The sequence below is a fragment of the Neomonachus schauinslandi genome, chromosome 16 (genome assembly GCF_002201575.2).
Source record: "Neomonachus schauinslandi chromosome 16, ASM220157v2, whole genome shotgun sequence".
NCBI classification, from domain to species: Eukaryota; Metazoa; Chordata; class Mammalia; order Carnivora; family Phocidae; genus Neomonachus; species Neomonachus schauinslandi.
The window spans coordinates 53,017,325-53,031,064 of record NC_058418.1 but is presented as its reverse complement, the minus strand read 5'-3'; the positions used below and the strand labels follow the sequence as shown (position 1 = coordinate 53,031,064).

The window sequence follows — 13,740 nt, the reverse complement described above, 5'->3', positions numbered from 1 at the left end:
CTCTACTGCACAAGGAGTCTGAGAGCGATAATGCCCAGGGGGCTGCACTCAAGAAACAGCACCAAGGATGGCCAGGAGCTGGAGGGGAGAGGGCAGGAAAGCTGGGAATGAGGCTGGAGGTGGGACTGGACGGAGCATCCAAAGGTCCTCCCCTCCCACTCGGAGCACACGCCCATCAGGCCCTTCAGGGAGCAGGAAAGAACCGCTTGAATCTCATTGGTTGCCCAGCCGGCCAATCAGAAAAGAGCCAGGCAGACCTGGGTACCAAAGAGGCAGCTCCTTGGGCTGAGGATGTTGGGGCCTGGGGGCCATGGGAGCGAGGACAGGTTGGGAGGCTGTGTCCCCTACCTGGGGCAGCTCCTCTTCTGCAGTCTGTTCAATATCGTCACTGAACGACAGCTTGGCGTTGGCGATGGCACAGTAGTGCCGAGTCCATTTCTAGAAAGGGAACCAGCATTAGCTCTCCCCTCAGCCTCTGCCCCATCAGGTCTGGGGCCCCGCCCAGCATGACGCCAGGATTTACGAGGGATGCGCCTTTCCCGCTTTTCTTGGACATTTACGGTGGTTCCATGGAATTCCATCCCCTTCAAGACGTTTCTTTTAAAACATCTATTTTTGGGTTCTTTGGGCATTTTCAGGACTTTTTTAATTCACTGTGTCTAAGGGTTGATACAACTTAGTATCAAATTTCTAGTTCATGTTTATTTAATGTGAAGCCTTTTATGAATGACGGGATTGTCTTTTGGGCCTCGTGACTGTCTTTTTCTATTACCTCCACTTTTTAGGACTTTCAAGATTCCTCAGCCAGTTTGTCTAGCGACTCTTCAATGTCTGTGACTTAATCCTTTATTTAAGCATTAACAATTTTTAGTATTTCTAGGATGTAAGGACAGACATATCAAAATACATGCAAATGGATTTGTATGTTAGGTTAAGGGACGTGAGAAGTGGCATTAGCATTCAAAATGCATCCCTCTCACCAAAATAAGGGTTCTGCGGGAACTGTGCCAGATTGAAGAGCACTAAGGAGTTAGGACAACCAAATACACTGTCACATCCTGGATTGAACCCTGGACCAAAAAAAGGACATCAGGAGACCAACTGGTAAAACTGAAATAAGGTCCATGAATTAATTAGTGGTATTGCACCAATGTTCATTTCCTGCTTCCAATAATTACACTCTGGTTATGGAGGACGTTAGTATTGGGGGAAGCTGACCGAAGGGTATGTAAAAATTCTTTCTGTGTGTGCATGTAAATGCATAGTATGTTATGTGGAATATAAAGTAATTTCAAAGTAAAATAATAATGCAAAAAAAAAAAAAGGTCAAAATGGGAGTAAGATAGGAATATTCTCAGTTCTCTAGTAGGCCTCAGATGCACTCAAGGCTCTGAGAAGGGGTACAAGGAGACCCACCTGGTCGATGGAATCCCACATGTACAGTTCACCCTGTTGCTTGTGCTCATCTTTCTTGTCCTCCATGTCGACATCCACGTCGCCTCGGGGGCCCAGCTTCTTATGCTGAGGGGAAAAAATACACATAGCCTGTCTCCTTCAAGACCCAAGTTTAGGATCTTTGAGCCAGCAAGCATTCATCCACATCAGCCAGCCAGCCAGCATCTATCTGCCGCATCTACCTCAGGGCCTTTGCACTGCCCGTTCTCTCTGCCTGGTTTCTCTCTCACTACATTCAGCTCTCTGCTCAGTGTCACCTCCTCAGATGAGCTTTCCCCGACTACTTGATCTAAAAATAGCCTCCACTCCCCTTTCCACCCCTGTCACTCTCTGGCCCCTGGGAGTTATTTTCCATATTCTTGGCCCTTTGTGTATCTGTGTGTCTATCTGTATTCTGTCTTCCCTGCCAAAAAATATAAGCCCCATCAGGGCAGGACTTTGTGCTGTCCCCTGTTGAATCTCCTGTGGCAGTTCAGCAAACAGGTAGTGCTCAATAAACATTCAATGTATCAGCAATACCACCTGCATGCCCCACATTCTCTGGCACACACAGGGAAAGGCAGGAACAGCCGTCCGGGAGCCCAGACTGCAGGGCAGTGGACTGCACACTGGGGATGCAGAATTAAGCTGCTTTATCAGCTGTGTGACCCGGGGCAGGAGGATGCACTTCTCTGGGCCTCACAGTTCTCATCAGTGAGACTAAGACAGAGACTACAACAACCTACATCCAGGTGAGTACTGACGCCCACCCAGGCCAGTATTTGTAAACCCTTGATTCTGGTGGCCCGGTGGAGGGAGCTCAGGATTGGGAGTCTGTCCGGGGCTCGAGTGTGGGGCCTTACTCGCTGTGACAACTAGTCTCAGTCTCAGTCATTTCCTCTGTGAAATGGGGTTAACGACAGCCCCTGCTGCGTCCTGTCAGTCCATGGGGGTGAAAGACACCTGTCAACACTGAGGCATGATGTATTTCATTTTGAACGGCCTTGAATTACTTCTTGGGCAGGGACTAACCACAACCTCAGCTAAGCCACCTTCTAGACCTTAAGGTCCCACCTGGAAAGTGGGCCTGGGGCCTGGGATTTGCCACCTCTCAGGGCTCTAGGAGACTGGATAGTATTTAGTGTCACGCCTAGCCAGGCTCACAAATGCTATTCCTGCCCTCTTTCCTGAAACAGGAGTGAGCCAAGAAGTACCACCGGGAGGCAATGGGTGCTCTGACCAGGGCTGTCACTACGTCACACCCTAAAACAAGAGCCAGAAAATCTCTGGGGACACACAGAGAACAGTCCCAAGAAAGTGAAGCTACAGAGAAATGCAGACTCACTGACCTAATGCCTGAGAAGCTGTAGACCCTCCCGAGCCGAGCTCCTTTGGTTTCTAGTCCTGCCTTCCCCAGGCTGGAAGTTTCCCTTGGTATCTCAGGGAGAAGTGCCCCAGGGTCTTAGTCAAATCCTACAGATAGGCTGGTATTTTTACCCTGAGGGCACCAACACCCCACCCTCTGGATGAACCTCTGAGAAAGCCCCCTCACGCCATTTGGCACATCTCTGTTGACAGGTCTGTCTCCCCACTAGACCATGACCTCCTGGCACATAGGGATTATACCCAGTGCATCTTGATGGCTCAGTGACAATCTAGGGAATGTGCCCTGCGTTCACACCACCACATGTTTATGGATGTTATTCCCCCAACCTGAGAGCACTGCCCCCTCTCTGCCTAATAAACACCTGTCCACTCTTCCATATGAACGTGCTACTTGTCAACAAAATCCATCCCACTCCTTCTACCAATGGCCACCAACTGGAGACTTCATGTTCAGCCCCCTTTGTGGGAGATGTGGTCATGTGACAGTTCTCACACACAGGATAGGCTGGGAAATACCAAACTGACATCCTGCTTATTTGCAGAAATTGCGGACCTTGGACACACTCATGTTGCCCTTTCTATGGGCTGGAGCTCAGATGAGCCTACAACCCAACATCAACCCCCGCCCCCCCCCAGGGCAGAGCGTCCACCCAGTTTCTGTGCCAGGGACCTCCTTCGAAGGTGGGGAAGACAATGGACCCCTTTCTCAGAACAACATTGACAATGCATAGAATAAGAAAAACTACACTAAAATACAGTTATTAACATATCAAATATTTATAATATAAATAGATGTGCTTCCTTATTAACTTTTTATATAAGATCTAGAGTCAAATCTATTAACCACCATAATTTCAAAGTAGTGATGAGGACAAGATCATTTTGAAATATTTGTAGTAACTGTAAACATGATATGAAAATATCCACGATTTCCGCTGGTGACAAAGCCCCAAGTGGCTTGTTGCCAATATTCACAATGGAAGGAAACGTTAAGTTTTACTTACAGGTTAATAAAAGTAAAGAGGCAACATTTTCCCCCAAAGTTCACATACTACCATACCCCAGATTCTAACTGTGGATTCTCTGGAGGGGTCTACAGAACCTCAGCTGAAAATCCTTTCCCTAGGAGACTGCAGAACAAGGTAAGAGGATGTGGTTCCCTTGATAGCCTTGTGGACCAGAGCTCAAACTTTCTAGAACACTCTCCCTCAGCCAAAGAAGAAATGACCTCTCCTATGCTTTAAGCCACTATATATCTGGTCTCTCTGTCTTAGTAATACAGATCCCCTCTCCCCGGTGTCCCTGGCACTCTCGGGCACGGCTGATCCTTCATCCCTCCCCATAGCACTTGGCAAGCCATCCCCTTCGTCCATTAGCACACGCAGCCTTTTGGGGCAACTGTCCACCTCCAGTCCATGTCCATCTCACACACTGGACTGGGACACAGAGGCACCTAGAGGTGAAATGACCTTGCCCAGCGTCGCTGAGGGAGTTAGCAAGGAGAGCTGGTGTGAGTCCAGGCAGTGGGACCAGGAGCCTGGGCTCTGAGCCACCTGGTCTCCTGAGTGACAGGCCACCCAAGGCCACCTACCTTGATGATGATCTTCCCTCGCAGCTGGCTGGGCGAGGGCAGCTGGTCCGCGCTGGCCTCCGTGGGCTTCATCAGCAGCTGGTCGCCAAACACCTCCTTGAACACCCTGGCCATGTGGCGCTGCTGCTCCACACAACAGTGCTCCTCGATGGACAGGATCACTGGGAAGCTGTGTGTGGGCGGAGCCAGCTCAGCTCAGCAGGGGGGCGGCGGCAGGGCGGGGAACCAGAGGTCACTGGTTTCCCAGAGCCAGCCTCCTCCCCATGCCAGAACCAGGGAGGCACTTGCACTTTGGGCCTGTAGGGGGCGCCAACGCTCAGCTGAAGACTTGTTGGGCGCCACCAGAGGATGGAGGCGGAGTGTGTGTGTGTGTGTGAGAGAGAGAGAGAGAGACCGTGTGTGACTGTGTGTGTGACTGTGACTGTGTGTGTGAGACTGTGTGTGACTGTGTGTGACTGTGTGTGAGACCGTGTGGCTGTGACTGTGTGACTATGTGACTGACTGTGTGTGAGAGAGACTGTGTGTGACTGTGTGTGCATGTGACTGTGTGTGTGTGACTGTGTGTGACTGTGTGAGACTGTGTGTGACTGTATATGACTGTGTGTGTGTGTGATTGTGTGAGACTGTGTGTCGCTGTGACTGTGTGTGACTGTATGTGACTCTGTGTGTGTGTGTGTGTGTGTGTGACTGTGTGTGACTGTGCGTGCATGCACGAGGGCGTCTGTCCACCTTTCCCTTAAAGACGAACCACCAGGGAATCAGTCAACGGACCTTGAAGTGACAAAGGCATGGTCTTTGATGGCCTGCACGACATCATCAAACTTGATCTTGGTGGTCCGTGTCCAGCCGTGGTAGATGATGGGCTTCCCGTCGGGCCCGTCCCAGCAGTCCACTGAGGGAAGAAATGTGTAGTCTCAACACCCGGCTATCTCTCCCCACCTCAAGAGTCCACTGATGGCAGCCACACTGGGGGGGGGGGGGGCCAGCTGCAAGCTCGGCCCGGGCCCCCCACCGTGGCTCAGTCACTAGGACATGGGGGCCACACCCAGTAATTCCCCTCAGGGGCCGGCAACACGAGGACCCCTGTTATCTGTGTACATGCATTACTCATGCAGTTACGGGAAGACTCTGGTTGCTTAATTAAAGGTCCCCAATACATTTGTCCCAAAGAAACTAATTTCAATGTTTCCTTTTTTTTTTTTTTTAAGAGATTTATAATGTGGGATTTTTTCTGATTTCACTTGGCTTGCTTTTTCTGCTAACGGAAATAAGAGCAATGAGACATTTACTTTTTTAAAGTTCACAGGAAAATATTCAAACAAAACTAGATTATGTAGAAGGTGAACATCCCCTCTATTTTCAACCCCCAGAGGTAAGAGGAGCGGACCGTCTCAAACTTGATTTTTTCACATTTGCTTTTTTCTGGGGTGGGGGGCATACACCAGGCAAACGTCTATAGGAATCAGTGCCAATCGAGTCTGATGCTCTGATGAATGTGCTTGATAAAACTGGAACTTCCATCAGTGCTCTGTGCCCTTTCTCAGCCCAGTACACCCTCCCGCCTTTGGTGGCGCGGTCAGGCCGGGAGGAAGCAGTGGGCTCCTGAGCACGTCCAGGGGCCTTGATCGTCTGTGCTGGGGTGACCGTGAGCAACATGAAAAGCAGCTGGGCCAGATGCTAAAACATAGAGGGCTCCTGCCTTCCTCAAATAACAGCCTGGAGGGAAGCTGAAGGAGAAAAGAGTGTAACAAAGCCATCTTTGGTACTGGACTCCCAGCCCAGCCACTACATCAGGACATTCTCTAGATGCCCCAAACCACCGCCCCAGGGTTTCTTTTTTCTTTTTTATGTTATGTTAATCACCATACATTACATCATTAGTTTTTTTTTTTTTAAGATTTTATTTATTTATTTGAGAGAGAGAATGAGATAGAGACAGAGAGAGCATGAGATGGGGGAGCGTCAGAGGGAAAAGCAGACTTCCTGCTGAGCAGGGAGCCCGATGCGGGACTCGATCCCGGGACTCCAGGATCATGACCTGAGCCGAAGGCAGTCGCTTAACCAACTGAGCCACTCAGGCGCCCTACATCATTAGTTTTTGCTGTAGTGTTCCATGATACACTGTTTGCATATAACACCCAGTGCTCCATGCAGAACGTGCCCTCCTCAATACCCATCACCAGGCTAACCCATCCCCCCACCCCCTCCCCTCTAGAACCCTCAGTTTGTTTCTCAGAGTCCATAGTCTCTCATGGTTCATCTCCCCCTCCGATTTCTCCCCCTTCATTCTTCCTGCCCCAGGGTTTCTGACTCCAACCCGGCCAGGCTCGACACCATACCTTGTCCTGGGGGGAAATCTTCTGGGGAAAGGTGCCTAGCATTTGGTGGCCACGTCCTCCACCCCCAGATGCTACGGGCACCCGGGTCCTCCCTTTGCCTGTCCCACTCACCCCCACGACTCAGGCCTTTCAGACAACAAAAAGCATCGAGCAGCTACTTGGCAGACCTCAATTCACCGTAAGTGTCATCCCCACCGGGAAAATGGTACTCACGCTCAATGCAGCGACAGCCCATCCGTAGGCAGCGGATATATGCTTCCGTGGACGACTCGCTCCGCAGCTGGTCACCGGTGAGGTACCTGAGGGAGAGGAGGCGGTGGCCATGTGGGGGCAGGGCTGCACCTTGGGGCATCCTGGGGAACTTCTCAGCCCAAGTGCCCAACATCCTGAATCCTTCCTGTCTAAAAGATCCATGGTTAGGATCCGGGCCAGACACAAGCAATCGCGTGGCCACACCAGTCACGAGCTTTAGGCTCAAGGCCAAAATCGCAGGATGTGGACAACAGCCACCTTGGCGATCCTAGGCCAGAGTCGAGACTGTGTATTCTTTGGAGGAGAACTTGGCCAAAGGGTATCAGGAGTGAAACTGACATGTGGCAATCAATTAATGACCCTACTACCCCACCTACCACCACCATGGTGCCCACTAGGAGGCCCTTAGTCCAATGATGGGCCACCATTTTGGTATCAGGGCTCCAGGCCAGGCACAGGTCTTGAAGAACTATTGCTGGAATTCACTATGCTTTGAACCCTGTCCACCAAAACTGACATAAAAATGCGTATTTGTATGCACTTTCCTCCTCTCCATGTCCGCCCCCCCCCCCCCCCACCCCTTTTAAGAGTTCACGTTCCTTCACGATCCTCCAGGCTTGGTAGGATTCAGCACTCTAAGCCAACGGACATGGTGGGAAAGAGAGAATCATGCAATCAATTTGCCCCCAAGAAGATGTCACCTTCCAAAATGCCGTCTGACTCCTGCCTGTGGTGACACTTGGGAAGGTACCAATCTGCCAGGTGCCCAGGCCCCAAGACTTTCACCCTCTCACCTTACAAGCAGACTAAATAGGGGAACCTGAGTGCAACATTCACTTCTCCCTTCCAGTCTACCCTCTCTTTTGCAATCAGGATAACCTTCCAAAAATGTGAACGTGAGTGTGTTGCTCTCTGGTTTCAAAGCCATCAGTGGCTCCTACTGCCAAGTGCCCTTTGCTGTGATTTAAACGGTTCCACTCAAGCAGAACTGCTGCCCTCCTCTCCTGCCACTCACCCTCCTGGATTCTACAGTCCAATCCCCCTCAGTTCCTCCTGCCCCTGGACCTTTGCACGTGCGGTTCCTCCTTGCCTCACCACCTGTTCTCTCATCAACTCCTGTTGATCCTTGAATCAAAGGAGGCCTTTTGGGGTACCTGGGGGGGGGGCTCAGTCGGTTGGGTGTACTACTCTTGATTTCAGCTTGTGATCTTGGGGTCCTGGGATCGGGCCCTGCACGGGGCTCCACACTCGGCGGGGAGTCTGCTTATCTCCCTCTCTCCCCCTCCCTCTGCCCCTCCCCCAGCTCATGGGCTTGCGCTCTCACTCTCTAAAATAGATAAATAAATCTTTAACACAAAACAGAACAAAACAAAGGAGGCCTTTTCCCCTCCAAGTACATGAGGACAGAGCTGCTCCTGCTCTCTTCCCGGCTGTATCCCCAGCACCTGCAAGCACAGGGCCCATCACAGGCTCACCGAGAAACTCACGTGTTATGCGAAGAGGAGATCCAGTAATGGGACAAGGGGTTGTTCATGTCCTGCATGTCCACCACGTCGTACTTCTCATCCCAGATGCTGTTCTCCCGCGAAAACAGGTACGTGAGGAACTAGGAAAGTCACAGAGACGAGATCCTCATGAGGACGATGAGGATGGGTGGGGCCTGGATCTTTCTGGTCTCAGCCAACACAGGGAGATGGCAGATCTGATACGGGAACTCATAAGGTCTCCTGGCCTCAGGTACCCGAATTTGTAACGCAGAATGCTCAGATTGCAACAGGATATACGGACGCATGTTTTCACTCAACTGGGTAACGCTTCCCTTTGTAACGTGTAGCCTAAAATAGTTGATACAAGCATACAGGCCTCCCACGTGCAAGTTTTAAGGCATAATAATACCATGAATATTTGTACTCAAACCACCCAACCTAAAGCAAAAGAACATCGCCGGTATCCTAACATCGAAAAGGCAGGAAATTTCCTACCCCAATTCCTCACTCACTCCTTTAAAAAAAAAATCAGATTGAGTGGCACGGAGCTATACTCTGCTGCCTGGGACCAGCCTTACGTGAGGCAGAGGTACTGCAGTTCTCCTCTCGGTCCAACCTCCCTGCTGCTTCACCCCATCGACCTTCAAATCTGGTCACTGTGCTTGTGATTGCTAGACGCTCCCTGGCAGCAGACGTCCTCTGGCGGGGAAAGCAAAGAACCCACCAGGACACACAGCCCAGTAGAGAAGGATGAGCAAAACAGAAGGCTATACTTCAGAACCTAGAAGAAAACCAGCTCTCAACCAACAGAGTCAATTGGGGGGGGCAGATGACAGCAAAGCCCTCCAAGCGGAGAGAACCAGAAAAACATCAGAGGTCTTAGACGTGAATCAAAAAGTCAAGCCAAGTTGACAAGGAGCCCACTCACCTCATCGACAAACAAGAAGGGCTCAGCAGTTTCCCTCATGGTGTCGTCGATAAACTTAGTCATCCGCTCACGGACTTTGTTCAGATCCTGAGCCCAAAGCTCCTTCGAATGACAGAACAAGAAATCATCAGAAAGAGGACTGGCAAAATCCTTCATCTCTCAGGATCCAGTTCCCATCAAAGACCAAAATATCAATGTATTTCAGATGCATATGCAATCAAGCGCCACATATCACACATTACTCTGTACCTGACGAACCTTTTCTGTAAAGGACCAGAGGGTTAAATATTTTAGGCTTTGCGTCACAACCGCTCAATTCTGCTCCTGTACTGCAAAAGGAGCCACAGACAATACATACACAAATGGGCATGGCTGTGTTCCAATAGAACTTCATTTACAAAAACAAGTGGTGGGCCGCATTCGGCCCACGGGCCATAGTTCTCCAACTCCTACCCTATGCCAGTTCTCTACATTGATTGGCGTGAAGAGGACGGCGAGCACAATGACGTCAGACTGCCAGGGTTACTCACTTGGCTGACCCTGGCAAGCTACGTACCCTCCCTGTGCGTCCTCCTCTACTACATAAGAATACTACCCAGGTGTAGTTTCTGTGAAAGGCTGTATGAAATAAGGTTATGGATTTAACACAGCATCTTGTACACAGACATTGCTCCAATTCCAGCAGCTGGTACAAACAATCCTCCTCCTCATACGGTCACCTCTGTTAGTCCATGCAACTCTGCAGGTCATACACTGTCATTTGAAAGAGGAGGAAACAGAGGCTCAGGATGTCACATGACAATCCCAAGTTCACACAACTAGTAAGGAGCTGAGTGAGGGTTCCAAATAAACTGACACAGCGTATGTCCTCTCTTCAAGAATCAGCCAGGTAATGCTGCTCAGAGGCTTGGATGAGGTCGGAGATACACAACCAGTGGTTTAAGAACAGGTTCTGCAGCTTGGAAATGAAGAAGCCCGTTAGAAAAAGAATACACAATATAAAGTAATTCTACTGTTTTCCTCTCTAATCCCTAAAAGCCCATATATTCATAGCCAAAAAGATGAAACATGACACACAGATTCACCTTTGACTCATGTTTTATGGGTTGTGAATATTCTAAAAGCTCAGCCTTTCAGGATAATAAAAACAAATGCGCTACCAGATACGTGTGTGGTTGGATGGGAAGGGTCAGACAAGGATGTTTGAAAGAAACAAAGGCATAAGGACAGATACAAATGAGGTGGTGAGAAATGGCCTCGCTGGTACGTGGGTGGCAGATCAACACTGAGCCTTTACTGTTGATGCTTGCAAATCTCCTTGGATAGGGACACAAAACAGCCAGGAGGCTGAGGAACAGCCAACTCATCTGCATAGAGGTTTTAGAATCTTTGAATACTAGAACACAAAACTCAAATCGCAGGCTACTTAATGCAAACACCTCCCCAGCCCTCGGTGCCCCCTTCCTTCTCCTACAAAGCTTTTGCATTTATTAACAAGCAAAGGTCCTTACCTAGTGTAACCTGGAATTAGCCTGGCTGGGTATAAAGAAATCTTCTGCCTAAAGAGCTTAAAATACCAATAATCTGGGAGTTAAAAAAAAAAAAGTATCTATTTGGTGTGGGGTAATGTGCCAGGCAGCCATAATAATGAAAATGTTAAGAAGAGTGAAGGAAGGGAACAGCGATGGGAGTCAGCCCTGGGCACGGGCTGCCTGCCGGGCTCCATGTTAAACCTTTTTCACACAGTGGCTCATTTTGAACTCCCACAACCCCAGGAGGTACCTATTACTCTCCATGTTATATAAGTGGAGAAACTGAGGCTTCACGTCATTAAATACCGAGACCCGACAATGAGCCCGAGACCAACCCAGGCACATGAGTTCTGGAGACTTCCTTTTACCCGACCCAGGGCTGGGCTGTGGCATATTTAACTAGTCCCCCAGTGGGAACTTTGAGGTTACTTCCAAGTTTTCATTTCCGCTAAGGATTCTGCCATTACTTCTTTTTTTTTTTTTAAGATTTTATTTATTTGCGAGAGAGACAATGAGAGACAGAGAGCATGAGAGGGAGGAGGGTCAGAGGGAGAAGCAGACTCCCCGCTGAGCAGGGAGCCCGATGTGGGACTCGATCCCGGGACTCCAGGATCATGACCTGAGCCGAAGGCAGTCGCTTAACCAACTGAGCCACCCAGGCGCCCCCTGCCATTACTTCTTTAAGATAAGTTCCTAGAAGGGCAATTATTTAATCAAAGTATATAAACCTTTTTCCCCCAAAGTTTTTGTTTTAATCGCATATTGCTGGGACACCTGGGTGGCTGAGTCGGCAAAGCATCTGCCTTGAGCTCAAGTCATGGTCCCGGGGTCCTGGGATTGAGCCCCGCATCATCCATCGGGGCTCTCTGCTCAGCGGGGAGCCTGCTTCTCCCTCTGCCCCTCCCCCACTTGTGTGCGTGCACATTCTGACAAATAAAATCTTAAAAAAAAAAAAAAGTAAAAAAGAAAAGCATGGGCCCCTCTCTCTGCTTTATGCTGTTGGGAGCACAGTACCCAGCATGTAAGGTGCACAAATACTGCATTTGCCCCTTCAGTGCACCCCACTTCAGCTCTCGTCTCGGGGGGAGAGCAAACAAGCCCTCTCTTGGTCACTCTGGTTCAAGCCCATGTGGGGAAAGCAATGGCCTCTCCATGTCCTCGGTCCCCACTCAGCAGGCACTCAGAGACTACTGTGGTTATGTTTCGTAAAAAAAAAAAAAAAAAAAAAAAAAAGTCTATCTTGGAGAAAGACACACTGAGGCATTTACAAATGAAATGATACATAGTCTGGGGTTTGCTTTAGAATATTCCAGCGAGTATGAAGAAGAAGGGGAAGTAAATGAAGAAGAGGGGGAAGGGAAGGGAGGCACACAGGTATGGAGAGGAGGACAGGTAAAATAAAATTGGAAACATGTGCATCATTTCTCCATCTGAGTGATGGGTACATGGTGATCCAAGATGCCAGCCTGTCTGTCCACTTTTGTCTGTGTCTGAGGTGTTCTGCAGTACCGAGTTTTTGGAGAGGTAGATTAACTGAATATTGCTATGAACCTAAAACGGCTCTAAAAAAATAAAGTCGATTAAAACAAATAACAAAACCAAAAAATTAAATAAGGAGGAAAAAAATAAAGACAACTCCAGTGAAATATATAAAAAATTTAAGTACCTACATGTATATGCACATTTATACATACTCATACACATACACAAAGATCATTACAGTCTGACGAATTCTGGAAGTAGGGCTCCCATCCCCATTTACAGAGGAAACTGGGGAGCAGAAAGGTCAAACCACCTGCCTAAGGTCACACAGCTAGTAAGAGGATCTCAGGTTTCTCTCAGTTGAACCCGGAGTGTCTCAACCTCAGCACTACTGACCTTTGGGGTCAGGTAATCCCTTCGTCAGGGGAGGCTGTCCTGTGCATTTCAGAATGTAGAACAGCGCCCCTGGCCTCCACCCACGAGGTGCCAGTAGCCCACCCAGTTGTGACAACCAAAAATGGGTAGAACAACTCTGATGGAAAACAACTGCCCAACACAAAACCCCTTCACCCACCACCAGCCTGTCCACAAACACGCCGGAGACTTTGCCATGTGTCATTCGTTAAAGGACAGCTATGCTGTCTTATCCCCCAGAGGACCTGGCAGGCTCGTCCGCCCAGTCACAGCTTCCCATCAGCCAGGGAAGGCTTTGGGAAAGGGACGAGTGCGATGAGCCAAGAGAAGGAGCAGAAGCCAGTCGGGGGGCGGGGTGGGGGGGCACACGACACATTCCGCCCCGCTACCCTGGACTGCGCTCACTCTCCCCTTCCTCGGTTTGCGCCTGGGAAAGGGGCCCAGATGAGGCTGTTCTCTTTCCAGAGTCCAAGACACCGAAGCGGCCCTGGACAGGGAGCACCGTGTTTCAATCACAGGCCAGGTGGCAGGTGGGGAGGAGAGGAGACGGCGGCCCAGGCAGCTCCGCCCCACTCCCCCAGCCCTGCGCATCTCTCACCTGCTGCTCATGTAGGAGAAAGCGCTGAAAGTCGTGCAGGTAAACGGCAGAGGCTTCCGGCCGGTCGGTGTTGCTGCCCTCGGGGAAAGGGAGGGTATTTAGACAGGACACAATCCACAGAAGGGGCCACCAGACACACTGCAAGTCCCTCCCGGGAGACAAGGTGACAGACCCCACATCCCTGACGTCGGAGGATGCAAGGGGGGGCCCTGACGCCCGAACCTGGGAGGGTGGGGCCCAGGAATCTGCATTTCGCTACTCCTTTGTGCTGCCAGCACACCCTGGGATCTGCAGAGC

General features: G+C 50.0%; 1 protein-coding gene across 1 annotated transcript in view; it reads right to left on the bottom strand.

Moving 5' to 3' along the window:
* PLCG2 (phospholipase C gamma 2) overlaps positions 1-13,740 on the bottom strand; it is a 136,646-nt gene that overhangs the window by 51,358 nt on the left and 71,548 nt on the right. Inside the window, exons 8-15 of the mRNA XM_021705295.2 lie at positions 13,444-13,516; positions 9,418-9,519; positions 8,490-8,608; positions 6,964-7,049; positions 5,183-5,303; positions 4,412-4,580; positions 1,417-1,521; positions 349-438 (exon numbers count right to left, since the gene is read on the bottom strand). Of these exons, the coding sequence (XP_021560970.2) occupies positions 349-438; positions 1,417-1,521; positions 4,412-4,580; positions 5,183-5,303; positions 6,964-7,049; positions 8,490-8,608; positions 9,418-9,519; positions 13,444-13,516 (865 nt within the window). The remainder of the gene's footprint in view (positions 1-348; positions 439-1,416; positions 1,522-4,411; positions 4,581-5,182; positions 5,304-6,963; positions 7,050-8,489; positions 8,609-9,417; positions 9,520-13,443; positions 13,517-13,740) is intronic.